Source organism: Myotis yumanensis, unplaced genomic scaffold, assembly GCF_028538775.1.
Source record: "Myotis yumanensis isolate MYYU_CA2020_CCGP unplaced genomic scaffold, mMyoYum1.0.hap1 SCAF_13, whole genome shotgun sequence".
NCBI classification, from domain to species: domain Eukaryota; kingdom Metazoa; phylum Chordata; class Mammalia; order Chiroptera; family Vespertilionidae; genus Myotis; species Myotis yumanensis.
In genome coordinates this window covers 56,661,794-56,680,389 of record NW_027223764.1, presented here as the reverse complement: position 1 = coordinate 56,680,389, position 18,596 = coordinate 56,661,794, and the positions used below count along the sequence as shown (strand labels likewise).

The window sequence follows — 18,596 nt, the reverse complement described above, 5'->3', positions numbered from 1 at the left end:
TTCCCCTTATGTTTGAAAAGGAAATGTAGTGTATTGCTTAGCATCTGGGCTCAAATGTTAGACCCCCTGGGTTCAAATCCCAGTTCTGTTCCCAGAGACCTTGGGGAGGTAACTCAAGACCTCAATGCCTCTCTTCTACTCATCTATGTAAAGATAAAAATAGTACTTGCTGTAGATGGAAATTAACATGTGGGTAGCCTGGACTGTGGTGCCTAGGATACTGTAAATACTCCATAAGCGAACTTCTATCATCACCAACACCACCATCATTATCAGCACCACCAGCACCAACCTCATTCTTATCATCCTCATCACCACCATCACCATCACCACCAGCACCACCATCATCCTCATCACCATCATCACCATCACCATCACCACCAGCACCACCATCATCCTCATCACCATCATCACCATCACCACCAGCACCACCATCATCCTCATCACCATCATCACCATCACTCTCATCCTCATCACCATCACCCATCACCATCAGCCTCACACTCACCATCATCCTCATCACCATCACCTCATCACTATCACCACCAGCATCACCCTCATCCTCATCCTCATCACCCTCACCCTCATCCTCATCACCATCACTATCGCTATCACCATCACCATCACCATCACCATCACCATCACCATCACTATCACTATCACCATCATTGAGGATATAACCAGAGCACATCAAGAGTTCTGCTAAAGTCATGCAGTTAGTTAGTTCAGAGACAGGGCTAGAAGACAGAACAGTCTGTTGGTTCCTAGCCCGGTGGCCACACCCTCACCATGCCTAGTCTGGCAGCTGATGCTGAGAACACTGTCTGGGACAGGCAGACCTTCCCTTGCTCCCAGGAGGCCAGGTCTTTGCTGAGCCATTGCCTCTAGGGCTGCTGCCCATCTCCCTGCTCCCCAGTTCCCTCTAGCAAGTCTGTATTAGCCAGACTCGTCATTTTAAAATCATTTTTGGACCTGATAGTAAATCATGTAATTTTTTTTGGCCTAAACTGATAAAGATGCAGACACTTTGAATAATTCAGTTTAGATTAGTTTTGACCAGTGTATTTCAAAAGGGAGGTAAATAACCATTATGTGTTTTATATGACCACTAGAGGCCCAGTGCACATTGAAAGGAAATTAATTAGAAGGTGGCTGGCAAGGCGGGACTGGGTGAGATGGGCTGGACATGCCCTGGAGCCAACCTCCTGTGGTCCCTCCCCGGCCTGCCACACCTCGGGTGGTGCCAGGGCTCGAAGGGAGTCTGCAGAGTGAGCCGGGTCCCGGGTCCCTCTGGCAGGTGGGGGTCCCTTGGCCTGGCCTGCAGGGATTGGGCCAAAACCGGCAGTCCGACATCCCCTGAGGGGTCCCGGAGTGCAAGAGGGCACTTTGCAAAGTTGCTGTCGCTTGTCCTGCGTTGAGCATGTGCCCCCTGGTGGTCAGTGCACATCATACTACTGGCCAGTTGGCAGGTCGCTTAGCCTTTTATATATAGAGATAGTGCTGTAATTAGAAGGATGGCCATCAGACACTGCATGAGTGTGAATATCAGTGGAGTACAGCTCCCCCTAGGCCTGCAGGCTTCACATCTATTGATACATAGTTGCCAATTGCTTTGAAAACCTTTGACCAATTTACACGTCAGCTGTTCATAGACAAATTCAACCACTTTGCAGCAACTCTGCCAGCGTTTCTTTTACTGTTCCTTGAAAATGCGATCTGTGTCTTGCTACGTGGTATTGAGATGCTAATCCTAATTTGCCTTCCTAGGTGACTAGTAAGGCTGGATGTTGTTCATCGTCTCTGGACATGACGCTTGCATTTGTTGGTCTCCTAGGACAATGGAGGAGGTGTTCCTGAGCCTGGGGCCCGGCTGGTTTCTGCTGCTTCTGCAGGGCCACCTGCACCCCAGCACCACTGTGCTGGGCCTGAAGCTGCTGCTGCACTTTCTGTCGAGCCCCGCCCTGCGCGAGCGCTTTAAGGACGGCCTGCCTGCGGGATCCTGGGTGGAACGCTGCGCAGAGGGCATGGACATCCTGATGGGTGCGCATGTCAGGGACAGGGAAAGGATCCTGTGGAGCATCATCTGTGCCCCTGTGTGATGGCGTGTATTCCGAACTGGCATTTCTGGGGGGAGTGGGTGGCAGGGGATTCCCTCGTGTGCCAGTCCCCACCGTGGCCGTAAGCAATTGCATTGTTCTCAGTGGCATTGTGTGCCCCTTCGGATTCATAGATAACCTGAAGAGCCACCCTCCTGCGCCTGACCAGGGCCCCTGCCTGCTTCCTGGATTCCGGGTCTTGAATGACTTTCTGGCCCACCACGTTCACATTCCGGAAGTCTACCTCATCGTGTCCGCCTTCTTCCTCCAGACGCCACTCACAGAGCTGACGGGTGGATCCAGAGTAGGTCCTTGGGGCCCCCAGGGATTTCTGCTGCCACATGACCAAGGCAGTTCCCTCAGACTCTCCATTAGCTCGCTCCAATTCTTCCCACTTCCACTGTCCTGACCCATTCTCTCCCCAGCTGCCACACCCCTTGGCTGGCTCTTCAGATACCCTTGACCTCCTCCACCTCTACCCCATCCTCCTCCTAGCAGCTCTCCGTTCTCATCAGTCCACTGGTGAATTGTTCTCCTTTGGGCACAGCTAGAGAAACCCATGATGAAGGTGGGGGAGGGGGAGGCCAATTGCTGCCGCCACAGATCAGAGCCTGTCATGCCTTCACCTTAGGGGTGCCCCTGGTACTCCCCGATATTCGAATACAAACCTTCCATGTGCCGAGTCTCCTGCCCCACAGCTGCCCAGCTCCCTCCCTGCTGCCCTCATGCTGGGATCCTCCTGAGTCACCTCCAAGCAAGGCAGCTGCCTTGTGCTTGCTCAGCCTGTGCCTTTAATGAGCTCGCCCTCCCAGGTCACCTGCCTCACCCCCTCCAGGGGGAGCCATCCTGCCAGTGCCTCAGCATCCTCTGCCATATGTGGCACGGACACATTTACACGTCCGCCTCTCTCTTTAGGCACTGAGCGCCTGGACAACAGACCTGCCTCTTACTCGCCTTCTTGGGTGCCTGGCAAATAGCAGCATCAGAAATTGTCTTTTGGTCTTAACTGAGTTGAGTTGAACTGCCCTGAATTGAAATGGAGAGGGTCATAGCTTTGCAAACAGAAGGATGATCTAAATCTTGATATATAATAATAGTGGCACAAAGCCCATCTCCACAGCTGGGTCTGCACACTGTACTAAGTTCACAAAACCCTGCCTTGTCATCGCTCCAAGGATGTGTCCAGGGAACAACTGCTGCTGGTGTCAGGAGCCTTGGGAGATATTTGCCTCACCTGGTATTTATGACCACCCCGTGGGGCTGATAGTGCAATTTTTATTTCACGGAGAGGGAAACGGAGGTGCAAGGGCTGGAATGGCTTCTGCAAGCCCGTTAAAGAGGCGGAGTCAGGCCTGCCTGCAAGGATCCTGACCTTCCCCTGAACTGGAGCCTTCACGCGCCTTCTCTAGTCTCATTGCAAAGAACCAGTGTCCCTGACTGGACAGTATCTGTGGTGTCAGACTGAAGCGCTAATCTCGGCACAAGTGGCTATCGGGGTCTTCAGTATCTTCTTGGACATGCGTGTTTCCCTCAGGCACCGAGCGGCTGAAATTCCCCCAGCGGCCGCTGCCGAGGGGTTTGCTGTCCCGTCTTTCCAAACGGGGCTGTGAGACACTCCTTGCACTGGCGGGCGTCTCTGCAGCCCTCCTCCTCTTTCAGGACAGCCTGGACGCCACGCTGCAGGGGCTCCTGCGGGCACACCGCGCAGAGGAAGTCCTCCGGGCCGGGCTGTGCATGGAGGGGGCCCTGCTGCTCCTGAGGATGCTGAAGGCCACCATGAGCCGGGTGAGCCCCTTCCCCACATGCTGTGGTGGGGGTGGGGGGGTTGAGGGGGGCAGACAAGGTTGGTGGGATAATTCTTAGGGAGTTATCCCAGCAGTGTCCAAGTGATGGCAGCCATTAGAAGTGTTATGCAGAATCCTTGATAGAAGGGGCAAGGCAGCTCTGGGATAACTCAGGTGCACATTGAGAACCAGCCGAAATGTTTTCAGTGCAGTGCAGCCACTCTTGCCAAAAGCCTTCCATTTCCCAGTTGCGTAGTCGTTTGACTTTCTTCACTGGGGGATGCATGCGTTCATCAAAGCGAGCGTTTCTGGGTAACATTTTCCATCAGGAGCTGCAGGGCCCTGTGGCGGGGAGACGGGCCGCTCCCCTCAAGGAGCTCACTTCTGTCTGCCTGGCCTCCTGGCCTGCATCCACCTGTTTGTGTGTGTGTGGGGGGGGGGCGGGGGGGGGGGGGGAGTCGTGATGCCTGGAGAGCCCTCAGGCCACCCAGGGCCATTGAGGTGGGAGGCGAGGTTATTTAAGACATGAAGGCCAGTGTCAGCTTTTGATATCAAAATTATACTAGCTTTATTTTAAAAACTCATTGTTTACATTTAGGAATATATTAAATTCATAGTTTTTATATTATTTAAATTGTTTATATGAAACTTCTTGGGCCTGACTTTTTTTTGTTTTTGTTTTTGACTTTTTTAGGCTTTTAAATGTCTCCTTGACCTAGTTTAGGTAATTTATAATTTTAAAAAATCTTCCCAATTATTTAATTTGCACAAATCATCTCTTTTAATTCATTTAATTTTTGTGGTTACTTTCCCTTCTTACTCTTCACTGATGAGTTCACACTGTCCTCTGCCCCACTCCTCCCATTACTGGAAAAGCCGGGGCCTGTGGGCTTATTAAAGAGCCGATCATCCTCCGGGTTTTTTTCTGGCTAGTTCGGAGAGTTTGATGTTTGGCATCTTCATTTTCTGGTTGTTTTCTAGAGTTTCTGTGCTTGCAGTTTTAAAGGCCTTCGGTTCATCTTTTTCGGTACCCACGTGGTTGAGCTGTCTGTTTCGTTGTGGTTGCCCATCTCGGTTTGTTGGGTCCTAGTCAGAGCATGTGATCTGCACGCTTCCCGTCTTTGGGAGCTATTCAGAGTTCCACCGCAGGCCTAATGTCACGATTAACCTTGGGTGCCTGGAAAGATGTATTTTCTGTTTGCAGCATCAGGAATCTGTTACCTTTCTAACCAATTAGTTTCATTTTTTAAAAAGCAAAACAAAAGAATTAACATGAAAGCATTTAAAATAAAGAAAATACATGGCATGCTGAGAGAAGTAAAAAAATGAGACCAAAGATTTACATTATAATATCAAACATAAAATGGTTCACTGGTGTGTTACAGGAGTGACTCGCAGATTGGTCAGTAAGCGAGACCCAACCTTCTGAGATCTAAACACGTGACAGAAGCAAAGCCACTCACGGCCGTTGGGTTCAATGAAGATGTCTGTCATTAGACTCTCATGTGCCAAGTACAGTAGACAAGCACCAAAATATAAAAGGCAAAAACTGAAGGATAATCGAAAAAGACCAGAAACTTAATTGTAGAGAATAACTCTAGCATATCTTTCTCAAAGTTTATTTTCTCTCTCTTATCTTTTCTTATATTATTGTTTGCTCGGAACTTCACTTGGTTTGACATTATTCCCCTGCCCATTGGTAACTAACTCACCACAGCGTAGTCTGCCTCTTGTTGAATGTGATAGAAATGGACCAGAGAGTATGCGTTCTTTGCATCTGGCTTCTTTTACTCATCCTTATGTTTGTGGGATTCACTCATAATGTTGTATGTGTCAGTAATTCATCCTTGTTTATTATTGAGTAGTATTTTATTGTGATAATTGATCACAATTTATTTATCTATTCTTGTGAGTGTTTTTTTTCTTCCATTTGGAAATAGGAATAAAGCTGCTTTGTACATATCTTTGGGCAGACATACATATTTTTCTGTTAGAAATATGCCCAGGAGCCCTGACTGGTTTGGCTCAGTGGATAGAGCATAGCCTTCAGACTGAAGGGTCACAGGTTCGATTCCAGTCAAGGGCATGTACCTTGGTTGCGGGCACATCCCCAGTAGGAGGTGTGCAGGAGGCAGCTGGTCGATGTCTCTCTCTCATCGATGTTTCTAACTCTCTATCCCTCTCCCTTCCTCTCTGTAAAAAATCAATAAAATATATTTTTAAAAAAGAGAAAGAAATATGCCCAGGGGTGACATTGTGGTCCATCAGTTGTGCACATGACTTGCTCTAGCAGATAGCACCAAATAGTTCTCCAACGTGACGTGCCAACGGCACTCTCACCAGCTGCTACTCTAGTTGGAAGGTTCCAATTGCTCCACGTCTCTTCCAATGTATTGCATTACTGGTCTTTCAGATGGTCAGCAGTCACCGTGTGCAACAATCCTTTGAAACAGCGTTATCTCCATTGTCTAATGTAGAAACAGAGCTGAGGTTAGCTCACGCAGGCAGGGTCATGGAGCAGGAGCATGTGACAGTGTGTCCAGCGCTAGCCCTACAGTCCAGGTCACCGCATTGCCTAAGAACCTTCAGGGGTCCTGGTTGCCAACACACAAAATCCAAGTTTCTCTTCTGAAAGTTCAAGTCCTCTCCCAGCTGCTTCTGCTTACCCTGTGCTAGTCACTGGGAAGTAGCCCCGAGGTACCAAATGTCTCATTCAATCCTCACAACAACCAAATGAAATAGCTCATGTTACAATCCTTGCTTTACAGAGTTGGGACTGGAGGTGTAGGGGGAAGGGACTGGGCCAAAGCTACACTGTCAGTAAGAGGCAGAGGCAGGATTCGAACCAGGCATTGAACTCCAGAAACCACTCTCTGAACCTGATCGCTGGTATTCCTCTGGAAATCAATATTGTGCTCTTAGGACCTGGGGAAAAGCCGGGTGTGGGGGCCCCAGGAGCAGTTTCTCTCTGCTGCCTGCTCAGCCCATACCAAACCCTTGTAGGATCCAGTTTAAAATCAGGTTTCTAGCTGCCCCGTGCCCATTGCCTTTCTTTCTATAAGTAGGCTTGAGTGTTCTAGTATGAGGCTCAGTTCCAGGCACTCGGTATCTACTTGTTAAACAGGATGTCTGGCGCATGCAGATGGGCCAGGTCTAGAAGCAGCTCCTGGGAAATGAGGCAGCCATGGACGGGAGCGGGGAGGGGGGGGGGGGCGGGGGGGGTGGAGGGAGGGGGCTGAGCAACTGGCTAGGGGAGGACCTGACCTCCACTTAGCGCAATCACAGGAGCAGGCTGAGCACCCTCCGTCTGGTTGTTGGCTTGGCTCTGCAGGGTGGGTCAGTTTTCAAATTGCAGGCTGTCCATCATGCTAGGGCAGGCCCTGAGGCAGCAGCTGGACAGTCTGGGGCTGGAGCCAATCTCCAGACAGAGTGACTTGGCACAGCCGGTTTAGGGAGCTGAGCTCCGGGACACTCGTGTGCAGCCAGGATGGAGGCTCAGCCGTGTGACCGAGGCCAGGTTATGGTGGTGGTGGTGTGGAGGCTCCCAGGTCCCTCTGGGGACTGGATGTTGGCTCAGTAGATGATCCGTTCCAGATCCCTGGCTGGTGGGGAGGGGGCTCCTCAAGTTCTGCCAGTCCTGGGAGCACATAAGCCAAGGCAGGGTCTAGCGCTGGGAGCAGACAGCTGGGCTCTGAAAGGCTGGAGCCGACCCTGATTGGCAAGTTCCCTGAGCACAGAGGCCACGCCGAGTCATTAGAGGCCATTGGACATTCGGGAAAGAGAGGCAGGGTCACAGCGCCTGGCTCGGCTCCTTACCCACCGGGACCTTGGCAAGCTCTGACCGCTCTGCCTGTCTTCCCATCCGGGAAGTAGGGGTAAATGCGGGCCTGCCTCAGAGGGTGGTGAGAGGTGAAAAGAGAGTGTGAAGCCGCAGACCAATCCTGTGCATGTGAATCCCTTCCCTGGGCGGTGCCAGGGCCAGTGCCAGTCGTCTAGGGGCCTGGCAGTGAGGTGTCTGAGAGTCTCGGAGAGCAGGTCTCCTTCCTAGACTCCCAACCCTCGGGCTCCCACACACGCCTCACCCAGTGCCTCTCAGCCCCCGACAGGCCTTGGAGACGGCGCCGGGGAGCACCAGTTCCCGGCCAGCGTGCTGCAGTTCCTGGGCCAGGTGCACAGCGCCTACCCCCAGGACCCCGCCTGGCGGGCCCCGGAGTTCCTCCAGACCTTGGCCGTTGTCACCTTCCCACTGGGAACGGACAAGGTAGGACACGCTGCTCCCCTGCCCCAGTGAAATCAGGGGCAAAGGGTGTCACCCCTCAAGAGCAAAGGGCAAGATTGCTGCCCCCCCAAATGAGAGGCATTTAAGGCAGTGTGGCGGAACAGTGAGTCAGCAACTTTCCTTTCTCGGCTGGGATGCAGCTTGAGGTCTTTTAAACTCAGATTCAGTCGTTTTTTCGAGTTGTTAGGAACCTCAGTCATTTGATGGCAGATCACGTCCAATTCTCTATGGAATTCCCTCCCACTGATAATGCGAAACAACAGACTCCGTCCCCAGTGGGTGGGTGCGGGCCAGACCCAGTGGGTGGGTGCGGGCGGACCGGAGGCCGGTGCTCCTCTGCTTTTTGTCCCCAGAACCCTCCTCCAGTCTGCAGACCGTGACTCGGGACTCCTTGAAGTCAGAGGGCGGCTGGGGGCAGAGGGACCGGCTGGGTCTTGAGGATGAGGTGTGAGTGTGGGGGTAGAAGATGCTCTGGGAAGAGATGTGAGAGAGTTTGAGGCAGAGCCAGGCCCAGGGACGCAGTGAGAGTCTGGGAGCCGAGAGGAGCGGGTGATGACGGGCGTGAAGGGCAGAGGCCTGCCGGTCACCCTCCTTGACGGTGTAGGAAGCTGAGATGGACAGGGAACGGGAGCTAGTGACACCGTCTGCAAGGCTGTCACTGCAGCGAAAGGAGCGGCGGCAGGGCCCGGAGGGTCAGGAGGGCGAGTGCAGGCAGGCAGTGTGCTCCACGAGTGTTCCCGAAGGACCAGGTGAGCGAGCGGAGTGTGTGCACCCTGACAGCCTCCACCCGCTGGACACCCACAACAGCCCTGGGCCCGGCGCTTCCCACCCCGCTTTTCACCCTGTTGGCAGCCTGTGCGGTGGTGTGTGTTAGTCGGGGGCAGGGGGCGGGGGCGGGGGCAGAGAGGGGGAGAGTCACAGCAGGGACACGGCGCTGGCAAGGTCCTGTGGGCTCAGTGGGGGGCTTAGGACCTAGCCTAGCCTGCAAAACATTGAGAGAGGAAAACATCACAGTTTCCTGATTACTAAGTGATGAGCCAAGATTTAAACCTCACCCATCTCTTGCCATAGCCCCTTCCCTACCCCCAACACTCTCACCATAAAGCCCATACCCTTTCTATCGCCATCAGTTTAAAATCAAATCAAATGGCCAAATAAAATTCAGGAGTAATTTGTTTTAATAAAAGACTAAATATAAAGACTAGATTTGCAAAAAGATAAAATGGTTTGTTGGGTTAATATCAACTAAAGTGATACAGCAGACAAATAAGAGTAGGGAAAAGATGCACTGGAGGGGTGGGGGATCAGACCCCAGCCTCCAAGGCTGGGCAGGGAGGAAGGACAGCCCTGCAGGCTGACCCTCACCACCCCCCAAGCAGGTCCCCTGGAGGTGGCCAGAACCCGGAAGTCCTGACATGTTTAGCCTAGGTCCCCTCCTCTAGCCGCCACAGTGGGCGAGCTCACCATTTGCTGAGTCCGGGTTCCAGCTGGCTGGCTCTTCCTCCCTGTTCAGGGTCTCTGCCTGGGGGCGGGTCTGGCCCAAAGTCACCTCCCCGGCCGAGCTCAGACGAGCCAGGCTCTGACGTGGGCCCCTGGCTCCACTTCCAGCACGTGTCTCCGCACCTCCTTTGCGTGTCTCCACACCTCCTTTGCGTGTCCCGGTTCAAGTCTGCTCCAGAAGGCCTTTGTTGCACAGAAAATGTGACAGATTCACTTCATGCAGAAAGCTGGTGGCCAGAGCCTGCGGCCTGCTGTAAATTTATATGGCGTCTTTCCCTTTTGAGGCCGCGTAGAGCTAATTAATGTGGCCACCACCTCCCTAGGTGCCATTAAATCCATTTTATGGCTTAATTAAGAATGGCCACATTAATTTTATGAATGTGCAAAGGGAGGTGCCAGCAGGTGAATGCTCTTGGAATGTCACTGGCAGAAACTGGAAGTCCCTGGCTGTGTGTCCTTGGGCATGTCATCCGCCTCCCAGCATCTCTGTTTTTCTGACGTGGCTGGGCTAATGGTGCCTGCTTCATTAATCTCCCTGTATTTTTATAAGTAAAAATGAGCATGTGAAGGCCGGTGCCTCAGGGACTTGGAGGCCAGGACTTGCTGAAGCCTAGCACCTGTTTCCCCTGAGGGTCCTCCTGTCACCATCGCCACAGCCTGGCTGGCAGGACATGGGCCCCAGGAGGTGGGCCCAGCTGATGACCATGTGCAGGGCAGGCACTGTGGCCTGCGTGACTCTCATTGGAGCTCACCCATCTCTGTGGTGTCCCTTTCGTATCTCCATTTGCTGCTGAGAGCTGCGGCTCTGAGGAGGAGGGACTTGCCCAGGACACGGCTGGGCTTCTCTGCTAAGCCCTCAGGCCACACTAGCTCCACGCTCTGCTTCTCTCCAGGACTCCACCTCCCTCAGGGACAGAGCAGGCACCCTTATGAGCCATGAACTCTGGGCAAGCCACCTTCTTCTGCAGATCCTCAATTTCCTTGCATGTTAATGTGTTTGATCAGAATGTCACCCAGGCACCCCTCAGCAGTAGATAGGAAAGCACGTTGAGGCAGTGTGAGCCACTCACACTGGGGTTCTCTTGTCTTTGAGGGGGTCACCACTGAGTTCGCCCAGAATGCCAGCAGCCCTGGGGCCGAGGCTGAAGGTGAGGGCATCGTGGAGGGTCTACAGGCTCCTGCCAAGTCCCACCCCACACGGAAACAGCTGAGGGTGTTCATGCAGCTCCTCTTGAGGGATCTCCTGCTTGCAGCTCCCAGCCCCAAGCAGTGGCTGCCGCTGGAGGTGCTGCTGGAGGTGAGTGCACAGCGGACGGCACTGTGGGAGGCCCAGCACCGCGAGGGGGATGTGCAGGGAGACCTGGGGGCTGATCTCTTGTGAGAGCTGGCTCATAGTCAAATAGCTCCTGGGAAAAGCGCTGTGGCGGGAGGGAATCCTCCAGGACCTGCAGGCCCTGGCAGAGCAGGGAACAGTGAGTGAATAGATGACCAAGGGCAGGTCTTGCAGGTTCCTAGCAGCGGAGCCTGGTGCAGAGATTGAATAGAAGAGATTTCTCAGGGCTGTTCTCACAGGGGGGCAGAGAAAGGATGCCAGGAGGACGAGGGAGAAGCTAGCCAGGAAATGGTCTCAGCCACAGCCTGGCCCCAAGGGGAGCACTGGTGTGCTATCTGCATCCCAGTGGTGGCCCCACCTTGAGGCACCTGCCAGGCGGTCATTGTTGGTGGGCCACCCTGACTTGCCTTCTCACCTCAGGAGGTGGGCATTGCCTCCTGGGTAGCCAACTTGGTCAGCAGAAGGCAGTGCCTTGGAGAAGGGGCAGGTGTGAGCTGTTGGCAGCCCACACTCCCAGCAGCGGTGGTATTAGCATTCCGGCCAGGCAAGGGGACTCGGTAGGCACTGAGTGGGCATGATGGCCGGGTGGCTACTGTCTGAGTTCTGGGTGTGATTCCAGGCTTCTCCAGACAATGCCACCAGCCAACAGAAGCGAGACTTCCAGTCTGAGGTCCTGCTCTCCACCATGGAAATATTTCACATGATGAGAGGAGGTGACGTGTCGATGCTCAGAGGTGAGTGGGGTGACTTGCTCCTCACTGCTATGACACAACCTGCTGACAGCTGAGCAGGAGAACCATCTCCTAGAGGAGGCCTGGGTCCTTGTGCTGCAGGACTCCTAGGAGCGCAGAAGATGTTCTCTGCAAAGCTGCAATAAGAGCTCACTGGTCCTGCCTGGGGACCCCGGGGAGCGCATGCTTACTTCTTTCCATGGCATCTGCACCACCGGTGGGCCACTCGGAGGCAGAAAGGCCTTCTGCCCTCTGAGCTAAAACCACTTCTCCTCCACCTTCAGTAGAATTGTGTCCTCTTCCCATAAGGGGAGCTGAGATGTCAATTGCAGTTCAGCATCCTTCTGCTCAGCATCTTTGCACCTATCCCTGGGCACAGCAAATGTTTCTTAAACAATGAACCCGGGTGCGGATGCTGTATTGCCTCTAAGAGGTTCAGGTTGATGCTTCATTCATAAGCCTTAGTTTCAGGGCAGCCGCACCTTCCCGATGAGTTTAAACATAGTCCTTCTGTGGTGTCTGAGCCATGAATTCCTCAGTGACACAACTCATCTCTGGACTCCTCCTCGCCTCACAGCATGGACACTCTGGCTACTGGCCTTTCTCCTGGAGTATCTGCAGTGTGGCAGATAGGGGGTGGAAGGTGTGAGCTTGGGATCCCAGCTCTGCTCTTGGCTGTCACTGGCTGTGGTGTGACTGCAGACAGGTGCCTGAGCCTGTGGGTGAGGACAGCAATCGAGGCTAACTCGGAGGGTTGTTATTAGGACTAGCTGAGATTAGAGCATTCACATCTGAGAACAAGGCCTGGCGTGTTGGTGAGAGCATGGACAGATGACCCACATTACAGCCTCGTCCTCTGCCTGACGCAGCAGGGCCTCGGGTCACCACACAGTCTTCCTATTTGCCTTATGCCGCCGTGTGCCCCCACCCTCATTCCAAATGGCCGCTGGAAGAGGCAGTGCCCCACACTTGCTCCCTCTCCACTGGGTTATATCACTGACTACATTGTTCAAGGCCAATTTATTTAAATAGGTGGGTCTTCATTGGACACCTGTAGGTAAGCCCCATCTTCAGCGCCCGGGGTACACAGAGGGCTACAATGGGTATGAAGAGTGAGTGAGATGTAGGTGGTGACCAAGAGGGATTGGAGATGTTGTGGAAAGAAGGCCACTCAGACTCTGAGGATGTCTCAGGCTCCGTCTGTCTCCTCACCTGACCTTAGGCGATAAGGAGCCTCAGCCAAACTCAGAAGCTGCTGCTGCTCCTTCACTCACGATCATCACCCACTTCACCCAGAAGCTGGTAGAGAAGCTGTACAGTGGAATGTTCTCAGCAGACCCCAGGCACATCCTGCTCTTCATCACGGAACACATCATGGTGGTAAGAACCCCGCTGGCCATGGTGGTGTGGAAACTGCCGACCGGTGTCCGTCTGACGTGCTGCTGCTGTGCAGGTGGTCCGACCGACCTGCGATCCTCCCTAGAAACGGCCTGAGATGGGTAGGAGGAAGGAGCAGGACCTTCACAGCCCCGGCAGTACCTGGTGGCTGTGGGGGTCCTGCGGGTCCCTCAGGCCACCGGAGGTCCGTCTCAGTGGTCAGAGCCACGGTCCCCTATGCTGGCAACTGAGTTCTGTCCCCCTCTAGACTCTATTATGATTGTTAGTTTCATCTTAATGGTTGTTATTCTTCATCAACAAAGAAAGGGGCAGAAAGGTCTTTATCTTCAAAAGTCCCATTTCATTTTCTGCTTTAGTGTCATGCTTGGGCCTTCCTGAAATCGAGACAAGAGTCTGTTTGTACCAAGCCCTGTTTTTCTTGCATGTGTACTCTCTCTCAGATAGATCCACAAACACACCCCTATATGCAAATGCGTGCAGTAGGTACACCCTTAGGTGTAAGTGTGTGTACATGTGCACAGCTTCTTTACACATAGACTCACACCATCTCAAAATTCTAGAGCTGAACTCTTTTTGGGTTCCTTTCCTTTCATCCTGGAAACCTTTCCATCAAGTGGCCATTTGCTCTCTCCTCGAGGGCCCTGCTCGAGGAGCTCACAGCGGTCCAGGGTGGTCCCAGCCGGTGGGACGCCTGCGGTGGTGAGAAAGCACTTTCTCTTGTCAGCACCTCCTGCCCTTGGTGTGTCCTCTGCCGAGGAACCCAAGAGGGCCCCCTCCTTCTCCTCCTGCCTCCTGGGGAGAGTGCAGTTGGCAGCCCCAGCGCCCCTCTGTCTGGGAGCTGCCTGTAGACCCCAGGACTGCTCCTGGGTGACAGCCAGGCTGAAACGCAGTGCCTGGCCAGGCTGAAAGTGATGTCTTCAGAGCTCTTTGCAAGAAGAACTCCAAAGGGAGCAGTAGCCCTGCCAGCTCTGAAAAGGTTAAAATCAGATCCTTGGGAAATAAAATTAGAGCCTTCGTTCACTTGCTTTAACAAAGTCACAGACTGGGTGGCTCAGCAGCCAGCAGTGACGCCTCATGTTCCCGAGGCTGAGAGCGCAGGCTCAAGGGGCAACAGGTCTCCTGTCTGCTCAGGGCCCCATTCCTGGTTTGCAGTTGACCATCTTCATATTGTCCTTACATGATGGACAGAGAGGAAGAAATCTCTCACTGGTCTCCTCCTGTCCTTACAGGAATCCCACCACGAGGGCCGTAGCTTCCTGACCTAGTCACTCCCCCAAGACCCCATCTCTCATACCACCCACTGGGGATTAGAGTTTCAACATATGAAGTTTGGGAGGGGCCACCAACGATCAGCCCACAGCAGCTGCCAATGGTCCAAGCGAACACTCGGAGCTAATGCCTTAGAGTGGGTGCGGCTGGGGCTGATGTGCCTTCTGGGTGTCTGGCCCGAGGTCTGTCAGTGCTGCCCACATTTGCCATCCTTCTCTCCTGCTGGTGGCGCTCATAACTCTTAACCTCCGTTTGAAAGATGTGACAGATCTGAGGAGCAGAAGACAATGATAAAAATATGAATCTCAAATTACAGCATATTTAAATAAAACTAACTTCGTTAGTATAAATAATCACAGTACCCATAAAATTCTAAGAGAGCAATCTATAGCTAATGAATGACCTTCTAATAGACTGGAGGTTTTGCACACATTTTTTGTTTTATGAATTCTTTTTGATGAAGCCAAGTAAATGGATGGACCAATTAGTGTTAAGGCTGCAAACCAGTAGCCCCTACCTTCCCACCCAAGTTTCCCATGTGGGCCCCCTCCTTCCCCTTGTGCCTCCTGGGGAGAGTGCAGTTGGAAGCCCCAGCACCCCTCTGATGGTACTTGGCTTTTTGATGAAGCCGAGTAAATGGATGGACCAATTAGTGTTAAGCTGCTCCTTCAGATGTACGGTGGCTCAGAGAGGGTCAAGTACCTGGTGTGAGTTTGATCCTTGCTGACCAGTTAGCCTCTTTGACCCTGAGCCTCGTTATCTCTAAAGTGGGATAATCTTAGTGCCTACTTCATCGTTCTGTTAGGATGCTTAAATGAGGCGATGTGTGGAACCCAGTGCAGAAATGCTTAGCACGGTGCCTGCAATACTGTACTAGTAAACACGCTGGACAGTTAGTGACATGTTTTAATTAGGCACTATTAATAGTATGTTCTTATACACCGAGGGCCAACCTTCTTACCTATATTTCAGAATTCTCTGGCCCCCTGGCTATTTTCCATAATATGACTGTGGTATATTTAACATTCTTACACCAAATTTTGGTAAACCCAATGATTTGAATTGCCTTTATTGATCACTCACTTAAATAGAAGCTCAAAGGTAGAGACCGTTGTCCCATTTGACTTTTAGATCCTGCCAAATTTTGAAATACAGAAGAGACTGAGCTCGTATCATTTTCAGTTAACGGGGTCCGTTCCTAAAACCGTACAGTGCGCACAAGCAGGCCTGTGTGTGTTTATTTCATGACCAGGTCATTGAGAATGCCTCCTCACAAAGGGACAGCACCATCAGCACTTTATATAGCAGCCTGAATAAAGTCATCCTGTACTGCCTCTCCCAGCCCCAGCAGTCCCTCTCCGAGGGCCTGGGCCTGCTCCGCGTCCTGCACTTCCTGCAGGAGCACTGGGACATCATCTTCGCCACCTACAACTCCAACGCCAGCTTCCTGCTGTGCCTCATGCACTGTCTGCTCCAGCTCAGCGAGGGGAGGTAAGACTCCAGGAGCCGCTCGCGTGCCCACTGCGGTCAGGGAGAAAGGAACCTGCAGAGGGGCCCTGCTGAGGTCAATAGAATGACAGAACCCTTTGTGGATCTGGTTGTCTGAGTTATGTGCAATGTTTATAATATGATAGGTCTTCCTCAAACCTGTCCGTATGACTGAGTGTCTAGAATCATCGTAAAATAATAATTTACACTATCTCCACAATTCTTAGTTGTAAGATTCTTCATTGATTTATTTTGGAGGCAGGAAACCCCAACATTAAATATGCACTTTGATTTTATGATGCAGGCAGATTTCAGGAACATTAACATTTGAGAAACCATAGAATGAAAAAACATAAAAGAAATTGATCCTTGCTGACCAGTTAGCCTCTTTGACCCTGAGCCTCGTTATTATATAAGCCAGGAATAATTTTGCTTACAGACTAAAATATATAGACAATTCATGATATAAAATAACAACCATAACTACACTTGTGTAAGAAATACCAATAACAAAAACTTTATCTCACTAATCCTTTCCTCGAAGCCCCATGTTTGGGAACATTTGGATTTCTCTGTGCACGTGCACTTGCTCTCTGTGTGTGGAGTGTGTGTATCCGGGCATCACCAGTGCCTGGTGCCATGCTGCCTGCAACTGTTACCTCATCAGTGGAGAGCCATGCTGAGTGCAGAGCCAGAGAGGACTGTGGGATATTCTATTTTGCTCTTGTCCTTGATTGTATTTGTCCCAGTACAAGTTACGTACAAATTACTGGGGAAAAGGATCCCCAAATCCTGCCGAGTTGACTACTGAACATTACAAAACAGTTACTCTCTGGGAAGCACTGGAAAATGCTACCAGCGCCCTGGACTAGAGTAAGCACCTGCCTTTTAGTTTGTTTGCAATAAAAGCATCCACTGTCAGTGTGTGGGTTAAATAGGGAGGCCTTGCTTCCTGTATTTGAGAACTGGCTCCTGTCCATACTGAAGGTGTAGGTGATAGAAGGAGGTGCCGGCTGCATGTGTGCTTGAAGTCCCGCCCTCTGAACATCCTCTGTTTACAAAGGGACTCCAAGATCCAAAGGGACTTCATTCTAGAAATTTCAAGAGTGGACATTGTCATATGCTGTATTTTTTCATTTTTTTTATTTGTCATTTTTGGTTCAATCCGAAAACATGTACCAAGTGTATGTTCTGCTTGGTGGGCTGAGGGACCAAGACGAGAGGACACATAGATATGGACATGACCAGGGGCCCTGGAGCACACAGCTCACGGGGAGCCTAGTATGTAAATCACCACACCCCACTTAGGACCGACTCCAGGACATGTGGGCCCGGCAGAGTGCAAATGAGGGCCCCTTCTTCAGAAATGACTGTGGTAACGGAGGAGTCCATGCACGGGGCCCTTCGAGTGTGGGCCTGTCATACTGCGCTGGCCACAGGCCCCTGGCGTTGGCCCAGCCCCATGCCAAGCAGGATGAGGTCAGGGCACTCAGAGGCAGAGTTCAGTGCTGCAAAAAGAAATGACTGAGTCCAACGATGGGGAAACCAGGAGAGGGTTCACGGGGGTCTGCTGGGAGCACAGAGTGGCTTTAACCAGACAGGAATAACAGGCTGGTGTGTTTCCCCTTTGCCAGGATGCTATTGTATGATAGCTGTCGTGGACGTTGTCATACGCTCTTTGCTTGAACTTCCCCTGAGGGATCCCGGACTGTGAGAGGGTGCAGTCCAGGCTGAGGGACCCTCCCGAGTGCATGAATTTTCGTGCACTGGGCCTTTAGTTTGTAATAAAGAACAATAGTGCAATCCCAAAGAACTGAATTTCATAGGGAAAATCTCTTGTCTGCTAGTTATCCTGAAGGATTTGGATTGGAACCCAAGCCTAGAATGACTCCTTATCATCAAGTGTTTCTTTCTCCAAATGAAGACATGAGAGAGAAGAGAGTGGATGACTCCCCAAGTTTGACTGATGGTACATTTTATTTGCTGTTTATTTGGGGGGTAGTAGATGGATAGTGATAACTGCTAGGGTTGCATTCTTCAGTGTATCTTTCCCAAGATGAGGAAACATGTATGAAGGAGACATTCAAAGGCCAGAAAAAGCCCTGAAAAATCCCAGAATGATGTAGTATTAAAGCAGGATAACCTGATGGGGAATAAAATTGGAGTGATTTTTGCATAGTAAAAATGGAATGGCATGGGTGGAGGGATGGATGGAAGAAGAGAGAGCTCTAAGGGACTTGGTTCGACTAAGAACCAGAGGACCTCACAGTAAGTTGATTTCCCATCTCGGTGGGTCTCTTGAGTTTTCCTTTGGGCAACTAGATAGAGCGACTGGCATGCCATCCCAGTTCAAGCTGTTACATAGCTGTCTCTTTGACCTTCTTCCCTAGAAAAATGGGGATGGAGGAAATAAACTCATTTCTTTCATGAAATATTTGGCTTAATGGAGGGAATGTTTGGACTTGCTAGCATCATGTCAAGTTAAAGGGATTGACAGTTTGTAAAAGAATAACTAGCCTTTGGATCCATGTGTTTGAGAGAGTGCTCCTCCGGGCCAGGGGGCCTCAGCAGACCCCCTCCCACCACGCTGGCTTGCTGCCACTTACAGGGGATAGTTTGTGATATTAGAGGTAGGCACGGGAGCCTGTGTTCTGGTTAGATAGGTACCCAACGCCGGTGCTCAAAAATCGTGTGAATTTAAATTTTACTCTCACAGTG

The 18,596-nt window shown here is 51.7% G+C and overlaps 1 protein-coding gene across 4 annotated transcripts in view; it reads left to right on the top strand.

The window, feature by feature from the left end:
• The window catches only part of WDFY4 (WDFY family member 4), a 228,714-nt gene that overhangs the window by 99,001 nt on the left and 111,117 nt on the right, over window positions 1-18,596 (top strand). For all 4 annotated transcript variants that reach the window (XR_011473609.1, XM_070433182.1, XM_070433181.1 and 1 more), the window contains 9 exons: window positions 1,835-2,040; window positions 2,231-2,400; window positions 3,756-3,881; window positions 7,977-8,141; window positions 10,753-10,956; window positions 11,612-11,726; window positions 12,946-13,103; window positions 15,643-15,881; window positions 17,726-17,847. Coding sequence is in view for 3 of the 4 variants with exons in the window: in XM_070433182.1 (XP_070289283.1) it covers window positions 1,835-2,040; window positions 2,231-2,400; window positions 3,756-3,881; window positions 7,977-8,141; window positions 10,753-10,956; window positions 11,612-11,726; window positions 12,946-13,103; window positions 15,643-15,881; window positions 17,726-17,847 (1,505 nt within the window). In the remaining variant the exon portion in view is untranslated. The remainder of the gene's footprint in view (window positions 1-1,834; window positions 2,041-2,230; window positions 2,401-3,755; window positions 3,882-7,976; window positions 8,142-10,752; window positions 10,957-11,611; window positions 11,727-12,945; window positions 13,104-15,642; window positions 15,882-17,725; window positions 17,848-18,596) is intronic.